Source organism: Pseudorca crassidens, chromosome 16 (genome assembly GCF_039906515.1).
Source record: "Pseudorca crassidens isolate mPseCra1 chromosome 16, mPseCra1.hap1, whole genome shotgun sequence".
Lineage (NCBI taxonomy): Eukaryota > Metazoa > Chordata > Mammalia > Artiodactyla > Delphinidae > Pseudorca > Pseudorca crassidens.
Window position 1 is genome coordinate 28,540,309 of NC_090311.1, and position 22,608 is coordinate 28,562,916.

Sequence of the window (22,608 nt, forward strand, 5' to 3'; positions counted from 1 at the left end):
TGCTCGCCCCGGCCTTCTGAAAAGGAGGGGCTCGTTCTGCGTGACCCGGTAGTGCTTCTCCAGTCGGTGGCGGAGAAAGGAGACCAGGGAGCGCAGGAGTGTGGAGGTGGCAGTTCTGCACTGCTCATAGTATGCAGCGATTACTCTTTCCGCCGTTGAAGGCAGTGATGGGGAGCCCGTGTCTCCGGCTCTTGATTCCTGGGGCGGCGCCTAGAACACAGGTACCGCACAGCAGCGGACTGAGTCGCGGAAGCTGGCATGGGGTGAAAGGGCCAGTACAGAGAGAATAATTCTCACATGTCACGTTTCCGTAGCTCCTTGGAGTTCACGACGCATTTACTTATGTCTAGGGCCCCTGAGTTCGGATCTGGACTTACCACTTAGTAGCTGTGGGCTATTAGCCAAGTTGGGTAACCTTTCTGTGCCTCAATTTATTCATCTGCAAAATGGGGATAATAGCACCTACTTCATAAGGGTTGTTGCATTAAATAATTTAATATACATAGAGGCTTAGCACATAGTAAAAGCTCAGTGATTTTTACCCATATATTTGATTTTTGCTCAAAGCTCCCGGATAGTCAGGTTAGGGACTATAACCCCATTCTACAGAGAAAAGTAAATTGAGGCTTAACTTGTCTAAAGTTACTTAGTTAATTAGAAGCAGGATAGGGAAAACATGGGTGTTTGGACTTTTAGGGATAGAGTCAGGAGAGGGCGTTTATTTGCTGAACTAATAATTATTGCGTGATTAATATGCGTTAGGAACTGTGAAAGAAAAGATAAAATACCAAAAGTTCCCTGCCTTAGAGGAAGTCACAGTTCATTCATTTGTAACTGATTTGTCAAATCTTTATTAAGGTCTTGTTATGTAAGGGGACTGTGTTTGAAATGAAGTGTGCAAGAGGGAAAGAGCCAGACTGACTAGACATTGCTGTCCCACAGCTCATAGCTTAGTGGGAGATGGAGACAAACCTCTTTGTACTGAGTGGTACATTACAGTGTGTGATGGAGAGGTATAGTGTGCTGGGAGAGTGACCTGTTGCAGATGTGGGGGAGTCTGGGAATACTTCCTAGAGGAGGTGACATCTAAGCTGAGATCTGCAGGAGGTATTATCAGTCAGGGGACCAGTAGTGCCCCAGTCAGAGAAAAATCATATTTAAAGACCCATAGGAGAGGGCTTCCTTGGTGGCTCCATGGTTGGGAGTCCGCCTGCCGATGCAGGAGAGACAGGTTCGTGCCCTGGTCCGGGAAGGTCCCACATGCCGTGGAGCGGCTGGGCCCATGAGCCATGGCCGCTGAGCCTGTGCGTCCGGAGCCTGTGCTCTGCAACGGGAGAGGCCACAACAGTGAGAGGCCCGTGTACAGCAAAAAAAAAAAAAAAAAGACCCATAGGAGAAATAAAATAATCCATATTTAGGTGTAGAGTTAAGTCTGGGGGAAATATGCAGAGACCAGAAGGTTCAGGTGGTGTGGGGATGGATTGGAGGCAGTTGGGAGTGGATGTAGTCCAGATAAGAGATGATGATTTAGCAGGGCAGTAGCAGTGGAAATGGGGCCATTCAGGGTACTCCACACCAGACAGAGATTGAGTGTGAGTAGCAGTGGAGTGAAGCCTTTCCCTCTTTCTCCAGTTGTAATTTGTCTGTCTTGATCCTTAGTGTGGTTGCAGCTGTGGGATCAGGCGCCCCTTGAGGCCAGGGCAATACAGCACCATCTCTGAAGTAGCTTTGCAACCTGGAAGGGGTACAGTGTCCCAACCTTCAAAAGCTGCTGAGCGGGTGGTGGGCCGATGGCTCCTGGTCTGCAGTGGAACAGTGGCTGGAGCAGTTATTCTTGGTGGAGTAACTAGGTGAGTAGTTTGTTCATAGTGAGTCAGCTATTTGAGTCATCATTAAAGTGCAGGATGATGGAGGGGGAAGGGACCTTAGAAATCATTTCATCTAGCTCCCTCATTTTACGTATGCAGAAACTGAGGCCTACAGAGGGAACAGGTCTGATGGCTTGCCCAGCCCTAGAACAGTTTAGGGTTTTACTAGTAGAAGCCCTTCATAAAGACTGGTTCAGGTCTTACCTGTTAGCTGTGCATTGTTTGTGTATATTTCCCCCTACAATCAGAGTTCAAATTTGTCACAAAAATTTTTGTACAGTTTGTTTGAATTAAGTGCAGAGAAGTTCCATACCTCTCAGTTGGTTCCTATGCATGCCTGTTAGGTCTCTTTAAATCTATAAAGAGATTTTATAGATTTGGATTCTACTCCCTCCACCTCTCCCACCCGCTTTGCAGTTTTTTTGTTGTAGAAGAAACCCAAGTCATTTGTCCTTTTGGATTTTCTCACAGTCTAGATTTTGCTGATTGCATACTTATGTTGTTTAACATGTTCCATTGTCCCCTGTATTTCCTGTAAACCACGTGTTGCTTGATCAGATTCAGGTTGGGGGGCAGGTGGCAAAATACTTCATAGGTTATTAGAACATTCATAAATATCTGGTGTCTATTAGAGATGTCAACAGCCATTGATGATCATTGCCTAAATACATTATTTCACTAGAGTTGCAAAATTGTAATAGGTATTTTATTAGCTCAACTATAAAGAGAAACTTTCATCAGCAATTTGGTTATCCTAAGGTACAATGTATTCGGAAAGGCAAGATAAACACTTGATTCCTTTCCTTTTATTTACCAATTTTCAAAATAAGAAATTGGTTCCTAAGCACTCTCCAAAGGTGACCAATAAAGTGAGTTTTTAAGTATTAGGCGCTCCTAGTTTTAAATATATTTGATATGTTTCAATCCGTTGTACTGAGATTTGCCCAAATTGTCCCATCTTTAGTCAGTGGGAACCTCTTCAGACTGGCTCCAGAGTCTTTTTGACAGGACCCTAGTAACCTTTGATTCCTTGCTTTCTGTTAAGATGTTCCAGGTTTGTCGTGTACATTTCCTGCCTCAGACCAGAAATCAGCTTTTTTACTTTTGGAATCCTGACCCCTTTTGGTGAAAATACTTTATAGTGTTAATAAAGTATGTGTTCCTCAAATTCTCTCCACATTCCCTGTGCCCTTATTTCAAAATACCTATGTGTTATATAGGCTGTTATGGGAAACTGCAACAAATTTGAGTTGTATTGTCTTTAAATTCACTCAATAACCTAAACCGATTTATATCTGTAGCAGTCTCTTCTCCCTGTGTAAATGATATTGGTTGGGGCTTCCCTGGTGGTGCAGTGGTTAAGAATCTGCCTGCCAATGCAGGGGGCACAGGTTCGAGCCCTGGTCCGGGAAGATCCCACATGCCGAGGAGCAGCTAAGCCCGTGCGCCACAACTACTGAGCCTGCACTCTAGAGCCCGCAAGCCACGACTACTGAGCCCGCATGCCACAACTACTAAGCTCGCACGCCTAGAGCCCGTGCTCCGCAACAAGAGAAGCCTCTGCAATGGAAGCCCGCGCACTGCAACCAAGAGTAGCCCCCGCTCACTGCAACTAGAGAAAGCCCGCGTGCAGCAACGAAGACCCAGCGCAGCCAAAAAATTAATTAATTAATTAAAAAAATAAAATAATATTGGTTATGCATTTAGGACACATTTCTTTCATCTAAGGGTTGGTTTTATCTGTTAAGGAATGCTAGTGAAAGAAGTAAGGAGAGTTTAATGAAATAGTACAAGGAGTAAAGAAATTTGTACCTGATAGCTGCTTCTGACAAAATTCTAAGCAGTAAGAAGAGAGCAAGTTGTCAAAAGAGGAAACGATGAAACGATGTGTTTACCTTTATAGGGGTCAAGTTCAGATCCACTTGCTGCTGTAAACCATTTATGAATAATCCAGTGTGGTGCACACACATATACACACTCAAGTTTAATACACTCAGATTTCTTTCCTATCTTAAGGTTGACAGAGTCTGGCCTCTCAATGGTAGACTGGCATTTAATAAAGGGGATGAAGCCACCTACAAGCCAGGAAGAATGGGAAGCAGAATTCCAAAAATATCAGCAGTTTCCAGAATTTAAAATGTAAGTATTATAGAAAATCGGGTAAACTTCCCGGTGGGCCCACGCAATCTTTTGCTTATTTAAACATTTCAGAATGTTTAGGTTCCCCGATTTTTCGATATTTGGTTCAGTTATGTTTAGCGAGCTCCCTACGCTAAACCTCCAATTCCAAAGTGATTCTGAGGTGGCCGATGAGGAAGAGGGCAGACCAGTCAAGCTTTAAAACCGAGAATGTTCCTGCATTCTGTCAGGAAATAAAAATTAGATGAACTTTTTTCTCTTTCTTATTTTTGACGTCCCTTTTCACCCAGCTTGAATCATGATATGACGCTGGCAGAATTCAAGTTCATCTGGTACATGGAGTACTCACACCGAATGTGGGGTCGCCTTGTAGGCCTCGCATACATCCTGCCTGCTGCCTACTTTTGGAGAAAGGGCTGGCTCACGCATGGCCTGAAAGGACGTGTTCTTGCCCTCTGTGGTTTAGTTTGCTTCCAGGTGAGATTTACTCAAGTTTGGGAAACCAGAGATGTTCTCAGGAGCCTCCAAGGTGGCATTGTCTTTAATGAAGTAATCTTTGAAACAGTGTAACAGAGTGGGTAAGAGCATGGATTTTAGTGTCACAGGCCTGGTTTCAAGGCCCAGCCCTGTCACTTAGTAGGGCATGTTGTCTAACCTCTGTAGGCTGTGCTTTCCTTACCTGTAAATGGGGACAATAATAGAACCTACCACTTAGGTTCTGTGAATATTAAGTGAGATCATGCATGAAAGTGCTTAGAGTAGTGCCTGGAATCAGTAAGCACTCAGTAAATATGTTTTTATGTCACAAGAATTAGAGTTCCTTTTCCATTATGGCTTTCTTCCTGGGTTCTTGTATCCTCCCTTTTTCTAACTTGCCTGCTCTATGGGGAAGTGGGATCCCTATACTAGAATGGCTATAGAAGCAAATAGGGAAATTCCAGAAGAGAGAAACATTCTGTGGGATAAAGAATCTTAGAATACAGATGTAGCTGAGAGTTAAAGTATAAATGGTGATTAAAATTATATAAGTTGAACTTCTCTCTTTTCTTAAGGAAAAGAGCTTTGAATGACTCCCACAGTTAAGGGGTTAGGGAAGCCTGAGAGCCAAGGAAGGGAGTGTTAGAGAAGACACATGTGAGTATTTGGGTCAAGGTATACAGGCCCTAAGGGAGAGTCTCAGAGCATCAAAGAAATACCAAAATTTGATCAGGAGGAAGCTAATTGGTTGATTTAACTCAAAGTGGTAAGAATACGAACCAATGAAAAGGAATTAAGGAGGGAGATGTAAGAGACAAAATAAAGGCGATAGAAAAAGATAATAAAGAGGTAGACATTAATAAAAATCTGATAGAAACTAGGGAGGATTGGTGAAACAAAGTGAAAGTTTGTTTCAGAATTAAAAAGAAAAATAAAACCTACTTAAGATAGACTTCCAGGGAGGCAAAAATTTGAAGATGGCAAGGGGAGGAAAGTGAGGGCTGGCAAATCACACTGTATACTCCCTCATCTTCCAGTGTCCTGTGCAGATGAAATCACAATAATTAGAACATCTAGGGTAGTCTTGAAGGGGGAAAGAAATACCCAAAAAGACTTCCTGAGGAGTATATATTTAGAAAAGGTGGGATTCTCCCATCTCTTTAACATGATTATTGGCTGGGGAGAGTCAGGGTGAAAGGGTACCTTATCTGATATGACTAGAACTGACAGTTGTTTGGTTACTTGAAAAAGTCAGTTAAAACAGGGAATCATAGAATAATAATACATACCTTAAACATGTACTTTCATTACCATTTTTTTAAAAGAGGAGTAGAAATTTAGACACTTTCAAACCAATTTGCCTGAAAAGCCTTATAGATTTTTATGACTTCCCCCCAAACCTTTAGAATTGTCTTTTTCCACCTAACATGACAGTAATTGTTTTTAAGCAGTTATCTTTGTCAGGTTTCTCCAAAGCATCTAGTTTTTGTAAAATCAGCTGTCTTTTTACTTTCATATTTCACTGGTTTACATAATGTTAAATTATGCCAAGTGTTTGTAAGCTTTTGCCCAAATACACTTCTGTGTACTTTTCTATATTTGGCTTCTACTTCAATAAAATGTTATTCTAAACAGTGGTGTAGTATTTTTGGTGCTGTATGTGGAAATTGGGTAGGTCTCAATTCCTGGGATACTGGGGATATGGGAGGGTATGGAAAGGAGGAGTTAGGTGGGAGTACTCACTTTCTCAGAGAGTAAAGTTGAATAAACAGCTTCAACCTTGTTTTGTTTGCCTCTTCTCTTTTTGGTTGCAGGGCCTGTTGGGATGGTATATGGTGAAAAGTGGCTTAGCAGAGAAACCAGATTCCCATGACATCCCTCGGGTCAGTCAGTACCGCCTTGCCGCCCACCTGGGATCGGCCCTTGTGCTTTATTGCGCCAGCTTGTGGACCTCTTTCTCGCTGCTGCTACCTCAGCACAAGGTGAAGTCAGTCTGTATTGTTTACCACATCTGTACAGATGCGGACAGGGTCAGAGAAATGGAAATTCTGGTACTAATGGGAAGTTATTTGTCAAAATGCATGCATTCCCTTAGTAACACCTATCAGTTTTACCAGAAGCTAGATATAACCAAAGTTTAGAGAAACACTGAACTTTGGGACTCTGGATAGCTTTGGGACGGCAAAGTAAAAACTGCAATTATTCTTTTGGGCTGGAGCAGCTTATTCAAAGGAGAATTAGTATAGGTGCCAAATATTTTGTCAGCATTGCCTATCAAGAAAGATGAAAAGATGAATTTTAGAAAAAGGAAAGAGTACCAACAACAAGAGATACCCCAACCACTTTACTTCTGACTCCCAGAGGGATGATGGATGGAGAGGTGAGGAAGACCAGAACGAGAGCTATTTGTAGACCTTTAGTGGTGTGCAAGAGTGACGTTGAGTTGTTTGTTCTTTATGTGGGGACCCTACCATTCAGCAAATCTAACAAAATAGTAAACCGTAGTGATCTTGCTTAAAAGTATTTTCTCTGTATGCTGATTAAAGGAAAACACTAGGTATTTTTAAAATGAGTATTATTTTAGGTATTAAAGTCATGGTTGGCCTGGATAACCTGTTCATGGAGTGAAGTTTAGGATGATAGTAGGACTTTTAAATAGAATCATCCAGTAGGTACTTGGAGCCAGTGGTCTGGATCCCAATAAGGACAGGAGATGTTGACTTGGCAGTCATCCTACAGGGAAGCCAGGTGGGGCTGAAACATTGGTATAGTAGGTAATCCACACCTGAGTAGTTCCTGTTCCTCTTACTTTCAAAGGCAGACGTCTAAAATGAATTGAGTACATCTGTAGCTATACATCCTGACAACCCATTGTTTTCCAGTTCTTGTCATCTGGCTTCCCCACCCACCCCTATATATACCCAGCCACACATTCACCTCTACACTTATACACATGCCCATACTCTCCTAAATACTCTCTACCGAATGGTACTCTTAAAGGTTACCAATGACTTTTTAATTATTGTTTTTCTCTTTTTGTTTATTTATATTCTGCACTAATTACAGAAAGGATTTGAGATGCTAGTCAACCACGTAGAACTGTGCTGTCCAGCACAGTAGCTGCTAGCCACATGTGGCTATTTAAATTCTAATTAAAATTAAATAAAATTAACTTTATATAAACAAACTTGTTATCTACTTAAACTTTAAATAAAATTAACTTTTAAAAAAATTTTCAGTTGCTCTAGCCTTATTTTAGATCCTCATTAGCCACATATTGGCCAGCACAGATAACAGAACATTTCCATCATCACAGAAAATTCCAGTGGACAGTGCTGATACACCGTCCTACAAAATCTTAGTAATGATGCCTAACTCTTCACATACTAGATTGTAAATCATTTGAGGGCAGCACTCTGACTTTCCTTTGTATCTTTATGGTTATCTGTGTATAAAGTTCTTACTAAATATTTGTTGATTCACTGATTATTATCACAAGTTGGCTACAGTAAAAATAAAAACAAATTTTGGCTTTACCCAAAACACTAAATGCAAGAATCTACTCTAGGCATTTTATGTAGTTTCGATTCTGATTATATTTGCTAAACATGAATTATTACACACAGCATGAAAATCCAGTTCTGTACCTTAAGTCACATCACTTTAACCATGGTGAAGTGTTTTCCCATGAACAATGCAGATCATTCAGTTACTGAACAGATATATATTGAATACCTATATGCCAACTACTGGGCTAGGATTACTATAATAAGCAAGTCAGATGGCAGTTCCTGCCTTCACAAAACTTACAAGATAGCAGGGAAGACAAATAGTAAATGTATAAATTTAATAAAATTTAGATAGAATAAAATAGAATATCTGCTGGGAGTACTGAACCTAGTCTAGGGGTCAGAGAAGATCTGACCTCAGATTGTCTCTGGGGTTTGGCCTTGGAGCTCTCTGCTGCCTTTCATAGTTCCTGCATTCAGTTTATCTGTGCGATTTTATTTTATTATTTAGTTGCCTGAAACGCGTCAACTCCTGAGGTTGAGACGATTTGCTCATGGAACTGCAGGCCTGGTGTTCCTTACGGCTCTCTCAGGTAGGACTCTTCTTATCAAAGATGGCCTAGCTTCATTCCACATTCAGGTGGGATTTCTTGCCTAATGCTTTCCTCCTGTATATTTCCTTTTCATACCTGCCTCTGTCATATACCACCATCTTCATCCTCTTTTTATTCCTTCCTCCCTTCCCCAAATCCTGCTTTCCAGTTGGTTGAACAAAAATATTGAGTATCTATCTGGGTCCAGACTGTCTAGGTTCAAATCCTGGCTTTACCACTTGTGAACTACATGACCTTGGACAAGCTATGTAACCTCTCTGGGCTTCATGACCTCATCTATAAACTGGGGAAGATGATAATAGTTTGAGTAATATATGTGAAGTGCTTAGCACCTCACATGTAGCAAAGGCTATGTAAGTGTTAGCTGTTGTTATTATATATACATTATTATTATTATTATTATTTTTGGCTGCGTTGGGTCTCTGTTGCTGTGCGTGGGCTTTCTCTAGTTGCAGCGAGCAGGGGCTACTCTTCATTGCGATGCGTGGGCTTCTTATTGCAGTGGCTTCTCTTGTTGCAGAGCATAGGCTATTGGTATGCGGGCTTCAGCAGTTGCAGCACATGGGCCCTAGAGTGCGTGGACTTCAGTAGTTGCGGTGTGCAGGCTGTAGGGCGCGTGGGCTTCAGCAGTTGTGGCTCACGGGCTTAGTTGCTCCGCAGCATGTTGGACCTTCCTGGAGCAGGGATTGAACCCGTGTCCCCTGCATTGGCAGGCGAATTCTTAACCACTGTGCCACCAGGGAAGTCCCGACATTATTGTTATTATTACACTACACCAAGATGGGTCCAACAAAAGCCTGTCCTCAAAGATGGCCTTAGATGGGGAGTTTACTGGGGCAAAGAGACTAACACAGATCTTTATCATTCTTCAAATTACACCTCTACCTCTCTTACTCCGGAACTGCCCTATACAATTATCAGTAGCCTCATGTGACTATTTAAACTTAAGTTACTTAAAAGTAAATAAAATTTAAAGTTTAGTTTCTCATTCACATTAGCCACATTTCAAGTGCTCAGTAGCCACGTGGGTGGCTAGCAGCCACTGTACTGGATGGATGACAGATATAGAACATTTCCATCATCTTAGAAAGTTTGATTGGACAGCACAGCTCTAAATAAAACCATCAAACCAGTGATCCACCCAAACCTCCTCCCCTTTTTTTGGTGGAAGAACATGAATTTTGACTTTATAAATGCCATTTATAAAAATAAGGAATGTGACTTAACAAACCTGAATCTTTGATCATAACTAATGGATCAGTTATCCATTGAATTCATGGATATATTCTTTGTGTGTTTACCCAGGATTTAGTTTATAAGATTTTTTTGAGCACTTGAGGAAGACAGATAATAAACAACAAAACATAACATGTCAGATAATGTTTGGTGCTTCAAAGAAAAATAAAGCAAGATAAGGGGATAGAGGTGGGCTGGGGGAGGGCTATCTTATGCAGTATAGGATAACTGGGGAGATCTCTTTGATAAGGTGACATTTGAGTGGAGACTTGAGGAAGTGAAGGAGTAAATTAACTAGTTCCAGAATAGATGAGTAGTTCTCAGTTGGGGAGGTAAGCAGGACATCACAATCACTAAGGGAACTTTTCTAAACTAATATGCCTCCTCTAGAGCTTCTAGTCCACCCCTCTAGGGGAGGCATCCCAGAATCTTGGGGTGGGAATAGGTAAGGATGCAGGGGTTTTTTGTTTTTTTTTTAAGTTTCCATGGTGATTGTGATATATATTCCCTGTTTGAGAACCTGTGCTATTGATCTTTCTATTCTCTGACTATTCCTTTTGTCTAACTCTGGGATAATAAACATTTTCTATGTCAGAACTAGTATTTGATCTTTGATCTCTTCTTTCTTTCATTTTAATAAATACTTTTTACCTTGGAATACAGGGGCTTTTGTGGCAGGGCTGGATGCTGGGCTTGTTTACAACTCCTTCCCCAAGATGGGAGAATCTTGGATCCCAGAGGATCTCTTTACCTTCTCCCCTCTCCTGCGGAATGTTTTCGAGAATCCCACCACGGTGCAGTTTGATCACCGGATTCTGGTAAGTCTGGCTGGTGGTTACTGGCTACTAAGGACAGGGAGCCTCTTACAGACTCTGCGGTGTCTGAAGCACTGATGGCAACGCTGAGACGGTAGAGTGGGAATCAGATTTCCTTTTCTTTTTAGAAGAAATTTAGTACCAGTTTTCTGATGTGACGTTTTTGTCTTAATTACCCACACCCCTCTAGCCAAATTCTGACTTTCAGGATACTGCCACCTTCTAAAAGTTCAAATATGCCTTTTATCATCTGGCAAATGATTAACTCCCCTCAATCCTGCACATGCATAGGAGAGTCATTTTAGCAAAACTGAGGCCGAGTAGAGAAGAGAGTACAAAGACAGTGGTTGCTGAACACACAGCTGTCAGGGCTGAACCAAGACCCCAGGAAGCTAAGAGCATCATAAATACTCATTTTATTTAAGCTAATATTTATTAAGGGCCTGCTGTAAGATCAGCTTGGTGGCCTGGGCACGATAAATTGGAGCAGGGAAAGATCAGCAGCAAGGAGACCCGGGAGAAGCAGTAGTGCTATTGTAGTAATGCCGTGAGAATGATGGGGTTCAGGGCTTAATGGTGGGACTGGGATTGAGAAGCTTGGTGAATCTGAGAGAGGTTGTAGGGAATAGAAGACTGGCTGCAGGAATAAAGGTAAGGAAGGATCAAGGAGATCCCAGAGTTTCTTCTGTGGCATGTTTAAAACACACCAGCAGAAATGGGACTATTGGAATGAGTGTTGAGCTAGAGACAGAGGATGTCATCAGACTGAGGTACGTTGAGTGTGAGATGATAGTAGTGCACCCAGAGAGAGGCCCAGGGGCCTCATATCCAGATGGAATGCTGGGGCTTGGGCAAGTTACCTTGTGTGGGCTCAGTCCCCACTGCCACACAGCATTTTGGAATAAGTCAGGTCTGGTTGAAATTGTCATCGTGGACAGCTCTGAAAAGAAAAGAAATGAAATTGGTATAGAAAATGATAGAAAAACATTCTGCTTGACATCATGGAAGGGGGATGGAAACCTTCCTGCCAGCTGCAGACTCTTTCTGAAGAGGTGGAAATGAAAAGGAGACTTCAGATCATTTTTAGCCCTAGCTGGCAGCACCACCACCTCCTCTAGTCACAGCCCAGGGAAACAATAACCCTCGTGTGCTGGTGTTAGCCCTGTTTTAAAAATACAGGATTGGAGTAGAGATAAAATTAGGGATAAGGATGAAAAGAATAATTTAAAAACCGAGGGCCACACGTGGGGGACACCCACATTGGAAGGTGGATAAGATTGCTGAGTGTGTATAAAGTGGTACGTGCAGAAACTTTAGGTGGAGCCATGCCTGGCTGGCATTGAAGTGGCAAACAGAAGAGGAGCGTGGAAGAAGCTGAGGAGGAGTAATCAGGTGGTCCTCTGCCTGGGAGGGGAAAGTGCTTAGTGGTTATTCAGTGGATCTGGTGGAGTTACCTGTAAGGTGAGCAGAAACCAGGAGGGTGGGACATTTCTTCCTGGCACTTGATGAGACACTTTCCTCCCTGCAGGGAATCACTTCAGTTGCTGCCATTACAGCACTCTACTTCCTCTCCCGGAGAATTCCCCTTCCTCGAAGGACCAAGATAGCAGCAGTGACTCTGCTAGCTTTGGCTTACACACAGGTATAAACCACTTCTTTTTGTTCTGAAGGTGTCCTCAAAACAAAATTTAGGAAGAAAGGTGACAGACTAGGAGAAAATATTTTCAATATTTATAGTAGACTAAAAGGTTAACAACCAGAAAATAAGTAAAGGATATTGATACACAATTCTCACAAGAGGAATGATGAATGGCCAATAAATATGAAAAGCTGTTTAGCCTCACCTATGATCAGAGAGGAACAAATTAAAGCAATGTGTGCCATTTTGTACCTGTCAGATTGGAAAAAAATGAAAAAAAAAGGTAAGCAGATGTTGGCATGGGTATAGGAAAATAGATACCTTTGTATATTCTTAGCGAGAGCATGAGTTGGTATAGATCTTTTTAGTTGGCGTTTGGCAATATCTTTTGAAGTGTTAAATGTTTAATCCTTTCATCAAGCATATTGACTTATTAATGCCTGCTCTGTCCAAGGAAATTCATTGTGGAATTACTGTGATAGTGAAAAATTGGAAACAGCCTAAATAAACATCTATGGTATATCCATACTGTGGAATACTGTACTGTAGTTTAAAATAGTAAGATCTCAAGACATACATTAAGTGGAAAAAAGCAAGTGACAGAACAATATATTTTTTTAAAAGCACCAAGCTGTTTTTCTATAAACATGTATACAAAAGTATAGGTGTGTAGAAACTGATAACAGTGGCTAGCTTTGGGGAGGAGAACTGGGCTAGATGAAGGATAATTAAAAGGAATTTTAGCTTTATCTAATCTGTTTGAATTTCCTTTGTTTTAAGTCTACTTGTGAAATTTAACAATATATGTTTTAATGTTCTGATGGGAGAATGTGGAGGATTTGTGTATCTGGTTATCCATGCCAGTCATTTCAGCTCTGCATATGTGGTTCCTACTTGGCTTACTGCTTTCTTTCCTTTGTAACAGGTGGGCTTGGGCATTAGCACTCTGCTGATGTACGTGCCAACTCCTTTGGCTGCCACTCACCAGTCGGGCTCCCTGGCTGTTCTCAGTGCTGCCCTTTGGCTCATGAGTGAACTCCGAAGAGTCCCAAAATAATTCTCAAGGATCAGCTTCCTAGGACTGAAACTGTGCTTCTGAGAGATTATCATCAGAGAACACAAGAACTTGAACTTTTCTGAGAGGATGACCTTGGTATACCAAGTGGTTTCCAAATTGATCAAGTTATTTAAATTGTTTGCCTGTTTTTGGGACAGTCACTGAATCAAGAAAGTCATTAAGTATGATTATGCTAAAGGTTCCTTTTTAAATCCATTACTTTTTGTGTTGAAATTCGGATTTAATGTAGAGAAAGAATTGTCTGTCATTTGCTTCTTAAAACAGCCTCTGTCTCAGTATTCTTAAATGTTGACAAGCTGTTGGTTCTACATGCATAATCTCTGTCTCCTTGACTTCCCGAGTCCTGGATTCTGCCTATGTAGAAATTCTTTATGGTCTCAACTTCACTTCCATCACGTAAAGATTCAAAGGGATAGATTGGCATACCCTAAAGTAGCCAGATAGCCTTCAGCAAGAAATAGCTGCTGTCTTCTAGTGTTCTGATTTTCAAAACTGGGGAAAGCACTAACCTAGATCCTCCTGAGATAGGGCTGTTACATTACTAGGTGAGACGAATGGAATACAGTATAAATCAGTTCCTGAAAGGGTTTCTCAACAGCCTCATGGATAAGAAAAATATGGCCTTGATGGTATAGTACATGGACATCTATTCAGGTAGTTAAACAAACTGTTGATTAATGAATGTGTGATTTTGGCCTCTATTGATATTTCACAGGGCTCTTATTCAACTTTATTTTTTAAATCAGCAGTTTGAATGAAGGCATCAGAAAGATTTGAGAGTGGAGCAACCCAACATTGCTGATGTAATAGAAGACAATTACAACTCAAAACAGTTCCAGAATGGCACCATGAAGATGAAATTAAACAGGTCATAAATGTAGCATCTTCATTTAAATTATAAATAGCTTGTATAAATTTGGGGTAGAGAAAACTGGCTTATCATTTTATATAAAAAAAACTTAGGGGAGGGACTTCAGTTGGACACAGGCTCGACATGAACCAGCCATGGGATGACACTGATAAAAATTAGTGGTGTTTCAGATTTTATCAATAGAAGTGTCACAGCCATGGTCAGAAGACCTCAATGCAAATGCTGCATTTCACTCTGGGTACCACATTTTTTAAGGAGGATATATATCCAGACAAAGGGACCAGGATGGTGAGGAGTCCAGAACGTGTGTCACACAGGGAATACTTGAAGGAACTAGGGATATTCAGCTGGAGGAGAACGTTCGGAGAGAAAACAAGAATCCTGCCCTTGAGAAGTTGAAGCCCCTTCATGCAGAAGAAGGAATGAGCTTCCTTTGTGCTGCAGAGCTGGGAGCAGTGGGTGAAAGTTGCAGAAAGTTAGTTTTTAGTTTTGTAGAAGGCAAGAGTCAATTGGACCAAATCAAATGCCCACGAGGGTCAGGCTGGTGCTGAGTGGCAAACTGGAGAGCACGTACCTGAATAAGGGACTACACTGCTGCTGAGTGCTGGCCTCTTGCTGCTCTGCAGGTCCAGAGTTGTCAGATCTGATTTTTCAAAGAAACTAAACATCCAGATTTTTATGTGAATGCTGTCAAGTCTTTTAGAACATTATGCAGGCTAAACAGATCTGGGAGCCATAAATGACCTAAGATTTGCCCCTGTACAATCGCTGGACTAATGATCTCAGTTCCCTTTCAACTCCAATATTCTCTGGGTTTCAGTGTGACCAACAGTGTATCATTCTCAAATGGTTCTTAGCAAAATACAATTAGACAGTTTGATTCTTAAAAAGTCCTGCCCCCTGGAGCTGGTTCCCAACTTCTCTCATGTTAGAATCTTTCAGAATCCTATCCCCAGCCTCAGTCAAGACCAATTAAATCACAATCTCTGAAAGCAGTAATAAGCGAATTCCCCAGGTGATTCTGATGTGCAAAGTTTGTGAACCACTGCCCTAGGCCTTAATAGCCTAGTTACCTTAGAAAGTTTTGACCACTTTATTCCCATTCCCTCCAAATTTCCACCCCACCCTATCATCTCATTTAATCTGCTTTGTTGATCCCATTAGTGTGCTAATGGGGTATCACCTCTTCTAGATAGAATTCTCTAAAGAAGGGGAGCTGCAGTCACTGGGGCAGGTTGCCATACCATCATCTCCTGATCCCCAAATTAAGGTTGTTCTTAGTTAATAACAGAGTCTGCAGAGGGCAGCCTGATCCAACTCAAAGAACCACATGCTAATGCTGCTACTGTTCCCTCCAAAAAAGGAGCACTGAATGAATTCACTAAGTTTAAGTTGCAGATGTTTTACTTCATTGTTTCTTTTATTAAAGATGAATAAGTTTGGAAAAACAGATCTGGTTGCATCGAGTTATATAACTGTATTATGCCCATCTATGAGCTCCTGGTGAATGGATATTATCGGAATTATTTTTGTTTGCATTATTCCCAGCACCAGACACATACCAAATATTGCACGAATGAATGGAAAATGATTACAAACTGATGTCCCAGACACTGCTTTCAAAATAAGTCATCATACCTAGAAGATGAAATGGATTTCCCTTAATATTTTCAAAAGTCTCTCAACAATTCTGTCAGTTGTTTTTAAAACATCAAAGGAGATTAATACACCTGGCTTTCTTAATCAACCCAGAATAGCTTTGTCTTTAACTTAGACTGACAAATGCTGTCCATTTTGGCAGGGGTAATATTAGCCACTGCCTAAAGTGATGCTGGCTGCAAAGACCAACACTGATGATCATAATAGTAGGATAGCCAGTTTATCTTCAGCAATCCTTCCAGTCCTGGCATGAATGGTGGGTTGTATACTGGCGTATTTCACATATATACCCATGTCCCTGCATAAGAATGCATCCCCTCTCTAATATGCATTGCACATTTTGTTCAACACTGATTTAACAGTATTTATCAGAATTTCAAGAACTGTTCAGTAAAACTATTATTTAATGTGAAGTGTTAGAAAAACATACAAGCTTAGCAACCCCCAAAAGTGATGCCATGCAGGCAGCCTTTGGTTTTTTAAAGCAAAAGGGAGTTTTTAGTTGTGGATCATAATAAAAAGATGTCTTTCAACACTGCAGGATCCAATGCTCAAGGCAGAAATCATGGAGGAGACAAGGCATATACTTCAGGACTGCAACTAAAGGGGAATTGTAGGATAAGAATTTCAAACACAGCATAATGACAAATTCCAGAAATCAAAGTGTTTGGGACCCTTGCTAGCAGAGAAAGATTTTTATGAAGCTAGTTAGGGCCAGAGCCTTCACCATCAGCAGTCGTTAGAGGCTAAACTCTGGCAGGTGCTCTGTAGGAGGGGCTGCTTAGGAAAGTATCAGGGCTACTTTACACTGGAGAAGTGGAGAGTGGAGAGGAGTGGTAGGCAGCCACAGGGCATATGAGTGGCTTCACTACTTAAAAAGGAGAGTCTCAGCTTGCCTGAAGTGATGCGTACGTGGCTATAATCATCCCGTGATTCTGAAATTTTTTTCCATTTTGGTCTTTATAAAAATGGCAAGCAACGATTAAATACATTTTAAAAGTAGAAAGCCCTTTAAAAGTATGGGTAATGATTCAATTTTACAAATAAAACGGTATTATTGCTCAGACTTCCAGAGAAACAAAATGGTCAATGGATGTATTCCTCCTCTGTCCCTCTAATAATGGTACTGAGAAATAATGAAATATTAGGGGGAAAAGGAAACATGTAATAATATAAGAGAAGTGTATTTGGATATTAAAAAAAAAGAGTCCTCATTTTTTAACAAATATATTTTATAATACCAACAAATCCTCACAAATTTGTCAGAGCATATGGCCCTAGTGGCAGGACTTGAGATTAGCATAACCTGAGACTAGTTTGGGAGAATTTGAAACATTTGCTGCTACTTCTACCTTAATTCTTAATTCCAACTGAAGTTTCATCACATACCACAGCAAAAAGGGAAATTAGATGCTAGTTCTGAATTCGTTTGAAAAGAAGTCTAAAAACAGCAAGAAGAAACAGCACTCTGTTTCTGTAAGGGAGTCTAGGAACTGCCCAATAATTACAACCAAGTTCCTTAATGAGGTAGCTCTAATAAACATTTATATCTTAAATAATTTAGATTGTAACCATAACATGAATTGCTTGGATGCTGTGGTTAAGAAAATTGTACAAAATTAAGCAAATTGTTTAAAAAAGAGATGTCTAAAATTTTAAATTATTGAAAGATATGAAGCTAGAATAGACGTAGTGAAAACCTGATACTATTTTTAACAAAGCATTTCTTTCATATTTTATTCCTAAATGTGAGCAATCACAAATGAGTATCAGAAGCAGTTATAAAGACTGCGCATGGTTAGTTGCAGTCAGCTGTGTGAAACACACAGTCTTGCAAGAAGATTCTGTCAATGATCATTTCATTGTATTACTACTGTTCTGGGTGTCAATTTCATCATCCGTAAAATCATGGGGGTTAACCAGAAATCTCTAAAGTCTCAGCTTTAAAAATCTCATTTTCTGGAGATTGGTTCAAGATGGAGTAGAAAGACCTGCTGTCACTCCCTCTTGCAAGAGCACCAGAAACAAAACTAACTGCTGAACAAGCATCGACAGGAGGACACTGGAACTCACCAAAAAAAGATATCCCATACCCAAAAACAAAGGAGAAGCCACAATGAGACGGTAGGAGGGGCACAATCATAATAAAATCAAATTCCATAACTCCTGGATGGGTGATTCACAAACTGGAGAACACTTATACCACAAAAGTCCACCCACTGGAGTGAAGGTTCTGAGCCCCACGTCAGGCTTCCCAACCTGGGGGTCCAGCAACAGAAGGAGGAATTCCTAGAGAATCAGACTTTGAAGGCTAGTGGGATTTGATTAAAGGACCTCGACAGGACTGGGGGAAACAGAGACTCCACTCTTAGAGGGCACACACAAAGTAGTGTGTGCATCAGGACCCAGGGGAAGGAGCAGTGACCCCACAGAAGACTAAACCAGACCTACCTGCTAGTGTTGGAGAGTCTCCTGCAGAGGTGGGAGGTGGCTGTGTCTCACCGTGAGGACAAGGGCACTGGCAGCAGAAGTTCTGAGAAGTACTCCTTGGCATGAGCCCTCCCTGAGTCCACCATTAGCCCCACCAAAGAGCCCGGGTAAGCTCCAGTGTTGGGTCACCTTAGGCCAAACAACCAACAAGGAGGGAACCCAGCCCCACCCATCAGCAGACAACTGGATTAAAGTTTTACTGAGCTCTGCCCACCAGAGCAACAGCCAGTTCTACCCACCACCAGTCCCTCCCATCAGGAAACTTGTACAAGCCACTTAGATAGCCTAATCCACCAGAGGGCAGACAGCAGAAGCAAGAAGAACTACAATCCTGCAGCCTGTGGAACAAAAACCACATTCACAGAAAGAGAGACAAGATGAAAAGGCAGAGGGCTATGTACCAGATGAAGGAACAAGATAAAACCCCAGAAAAACAACTAAATGAAGTGGAGATAGACAACCTTCCAGAAAAAGAATTCAGAATAATGATAGTGAAGATGATCCAGGACCTCAGAAAAAGAATGGAGGCAGAGATTGAGAAGATGCAAGAAATGTTTAACAAAGACCTAGAAGAATTAAAGAACAAACAAACAGAGACGAACAATACAATAACTGAAATGAAAACTACACTAGAAGGAATCAATAGCAGAATAACTGAGGCAGAAGAACGGATAAGTGACCTGGAAGACAGAATGGTGGAATTCGCTGCTCCAGAACAGAATAAAGAAAAAAGAATGAAAAGAAATGAAGACAGCCTAAGAGACCTCTGGAACAACATTAAATCCAACAACATTCGCATTATAGGGGTCCGAGAAGGAGAAGAGACAGACAAAGGACCAGAGAAAATATTTGAAGAGATTATAGTCAAAAACTTCCCTAACATGGGAAAGGAAATGGCCGCCCAAGTCCAGGAAGCACAGAGTCCCATACAGGATAAACCCAAGGAGAAACATGCTGAGACACATAGTAATCAAATTGGTAAAAATTAAAGACAAAAAAAAATTATTGAAAGCAGCAAGGGAAAATGACAAATAACATACAAGGGAACTCCCATAAGGTTAACAGCTGATTTCTCAGCAGAAACTCTACAAGCCGGAAGGGAGTGGCATGACATATTTTAAGTGATGAAAGGGAAGAACATACAACCAAGATTACTCTACCCAGCAAGGATCTCATTCAGATTCGACGGAGAAATCAAAAGCTTTACAGACAAACAAAAGCTAAGAGAATTCAGCACCACCAAACCAGCTCTACAACAAATGCTAAAGGAACTTCTCTAAGTGGGAAACACAAGAGAAGAAAAGGACCTATAAAAACAAACCCAAAACAATTAAGAAAATGGTAACAGAAACATACATATTGATAATTACCTTAAACGTGAATGGATTAAATGCTCCAACCAAAAGACACAGGCTTGCTGAATGGATACAAAAACATGACCCATATACATGCTGTCTACAAGAGACCCACTTCAGACCTAGGGACACATACAGACTGAAAGTGAGGGGATGGAAAAAGATATTCCATGCAAATGGAAATCAAAAGAAAGCTGGAGTAGCAATACTCATATCAGATAAAATAGATTTTAAAATAAAGAATGTTACAAGAGACAAGGAAGGACACTACATAATGATCAAGGGATCAATCCAAGAAGAAGATATAACAATTATAGATATATATGCACCCAACATAGGAGCACCTCAATACATAAGGCAACTGCTAACAGCTGTAAAAGAGGAAATTGACAGTAACACAATAATAGTGGGGGACTTTAACACCTCACTTACAGCAATGGACAGATCATCCAGACAGAAAATTAATAAGGAAACAAAAGCTTTAAATGATACAACAGACCAGATAGATTGAATTGATATTTATAGGACATTCCATCCAAAAACAGCAGATTACACTTTCTTCTCAAGTGCACACAGAACATTCTCCAGGATTGATCACATCTTGGGTCACAAATCAAGCCTCAGTAAATTTAAGAAAATCGAAATCATATCAAGCATCTTTTGTGACCAAATGCTATGAGATTAGAAATCAATTATAGGGAAAAAAACGTAAAAAGCACAAACACATGGAGGCCAAACAATACGTTACTAAATAACAAAGAGATCACTGAAGAAATCAAAGAGAAAATCAAAAAATACTTAGAAACAAATGACAATGAAAACACGATGATCCAAAACCTATGGGATACAGCAAAAGCAGTTCTAAGAGGGAAGTTTATAGCAATACAATCCTACCTCAAGAAACAACAAACATGTCAAATAAACAATCTAACCTTATACCTAAAAGAACTAGAGGAAGAAGAACAAAACCCCAAGTTAGTAGAAGGAAAGAAATCATAAAGATCAGAGCAGAAATAAATGAAATAGAAACTAAGAAAACAATAGCAAAGATCAATAAAACTAAAAGCTGCTTCTTTGAGAAGATAAACAAAATTGATAAACCATTAGCCAGACTCATCAAGAAAAAGAGGGAGAGGACTCAAATCAATAAAATTAGAAATGAAATAGAAGTTACAACAGACACCACAGAAATACAAAGCATTCTAAGAGACTACTACAAGCAACCGTATGCCAATAAAATGGACAATCTGGAAGAAATGGACAAATTCTTAGACAGGTATAACCTTCCAAGACTGAACCAGGAAGAAATACAAAATACGAATAGACCAATCACAGGCAATGAAATTGAAACTGTGATTAAAAATATTCCAACAAAAAAAAGTCCAGGACCAGATGGCTTCACAGGTGAATTCTATCAAACATTTAGAGAAGAGCTAACACCCATCCTTCTCAAATTCTTCCAAAAAATTTCGGAGGAAGGAACTCCCAAACTCATTCTATGAGGCCACCATCACCCCGATACCAAAATCAGGCAAAGATACTCCAAAAAAAGAAAATTACAGACCAATATCACTGATGAATATAGATGCAGAAATCCTCAACAAAATACTAGCAAATAGAATCCTACAACACATTAAAAGGATCATACACCATGACCAAGTGGGATTTAACCCAGACATGCAAGGATTCTTAAATATACACAAATTAATCTATGTGATATACCATATTAACAAATTGAAGAATGAAAACCATATGATCATCTCAATAGATGCAGAAAAAGCTTTTGAAAAAATTCAACACCCAGGGGGCTTCCCTGATGGCACAGTGGTTGAGAGTCCGCCTGCCGATGCAGGGGACATGGGTTCATGCCCTGATCCGGGAAGATCCCACATGCCACGGAGCGGCTGGGCCCGTGAGCGATGGCCGCTGAGCCTGCACGTCTGGAGCCTGTGCTCCGCAATGGGAGAGGCCACAACAGTGAGAGACCCGCGTACCGCAAAAAAAAAAAAAAAAAAAAAAAAAAAATTCAACATCCATTTATGATAAAAGCTCTACAGAAAGTAGGCATACAGGGAAACTACCTCAACATAATAAAGGCCATATATGACAAACCCACAGCAAACATAATTCTCAATGGTAAAAACCTGAAAGCATTTCCTCTAAGATCAGGAAAAAGACAAGGATGTCCACTCTCACCACTAGTATTCAACATAGTTTTGGAAGTCCTAGCCGTGGCAATCAGAGAAGAAAAAGAAATAAAAGGAATCCAAACTGGAAAAGAAGAAGTAAAACTGTCACTGTTTGCAGATGACATGATACTATACATAGAGAATCCTAAAGATGCCACCAGAAAACTACTAGAGTTAATCAATGAATTTGGTAAAGTTGCAGGATACAAAATTAATGCACAGAAATCTTTTGCATTCCTATACACTAGTGATGAAAAATCTGAAAGAGAAATTAAGGAAACACTCCCATTTACCATTGCAACAAAAAGAATAAAATACCTAGGAATAAACCTACCCAGGGAGACAAAAGACCTGTATGCAGAAAACTATAAGACACTGATGAAAGAAATTAAAGATGATACAAAGAGATGGAGAGATATACCGTGTTCTTGGATTGGAAGAATCAATATTGGGAAAATGACTATACTACCCAAACCAATCTACAGATTCAATGCAATCCCTATTAAATTACCAATGGCCTTTTTTACAGAACTAGAACATAAAATCTTAAAATTTGTATGGACACACAAAAGACCCCAAATAGCCAAGGCAGTCTTGAGGGAAAAAAACGGAGCTGGAGGAATCAGGCTCCCAGACTTCGGACTATACTACAAAGCTAGAGTAATCAAG

General features: G+C 40.5%; 1 protein-coding gene across 2 annotated transcripts; it reads left to right on the forward strand.

The window, feature by feature from the left end:
• The first annotated feature begins 2 nt into the window (after positions 1 to 2).
• Positions 3 to 15,696, forward strand: COX15 (cytochrome c oxidase assembly homolog COX15). 2 transcript variants are annotated; one of them, XR_010935802.1, is made up of 10 exons: positions 3 to 221; positions 1,660 to 1,850; positions 3,885 to 4,007; positions 4,298 to 4,484; positions 6,299 to 6,466; positions 8,505 to 8,586; positions 10,507 to 10,661; positions 12,187 to 12,300; positions 13,223 to 14,029; positions 14,122 to 15,696. XR_010935802.1 is itself a non-coding variant. In XM_067709727.1 (9 exons), exons 1-9 carry the CDS (start codon positions 132 to 134, stop codon positions 13,352 to 13,354), a joined length of 1,242 nt encoding a protein of 413 aa, XP_067565828.1. In that variant the 5' UTR covers positions 3 to 131; the 3' UTR covers positions 13,355 to 15,696. The 2 variants fall into 2 exon arrangements, 1 of the variants encoding a protein (XP_067565828.1); XM_067709727.1 differs by having other exon boundaries at positions 13,223 to 15,696.
• The last annotated feature ends 6,912 nt before the right edge of the window (positions 15,697 to 22,608 follow it).

Coding starts and splice junctions, on each gene's coding strand:
- COX15 (XM_067709727.1), top strand. CDS start 132: ATGCAGCGATTACTCTTTCCGCCGTTGAAGGCAGTGATGGGGAGCCCG. Junction 8,587..10,506: donor GTTCCTTACGGCTCTCTCAG/GTAGGACTCTTC, acceptor CTTGGAATACAG/GGGCTTTTGTGGCAGGGCTG. Junction 12,301..13,222: donor TAGCTTTGGCTTACACACAG/GTATAAACCACT, acceptor CCTTTGTAACAG/GTGGGCTTGGGCATTAGCAC.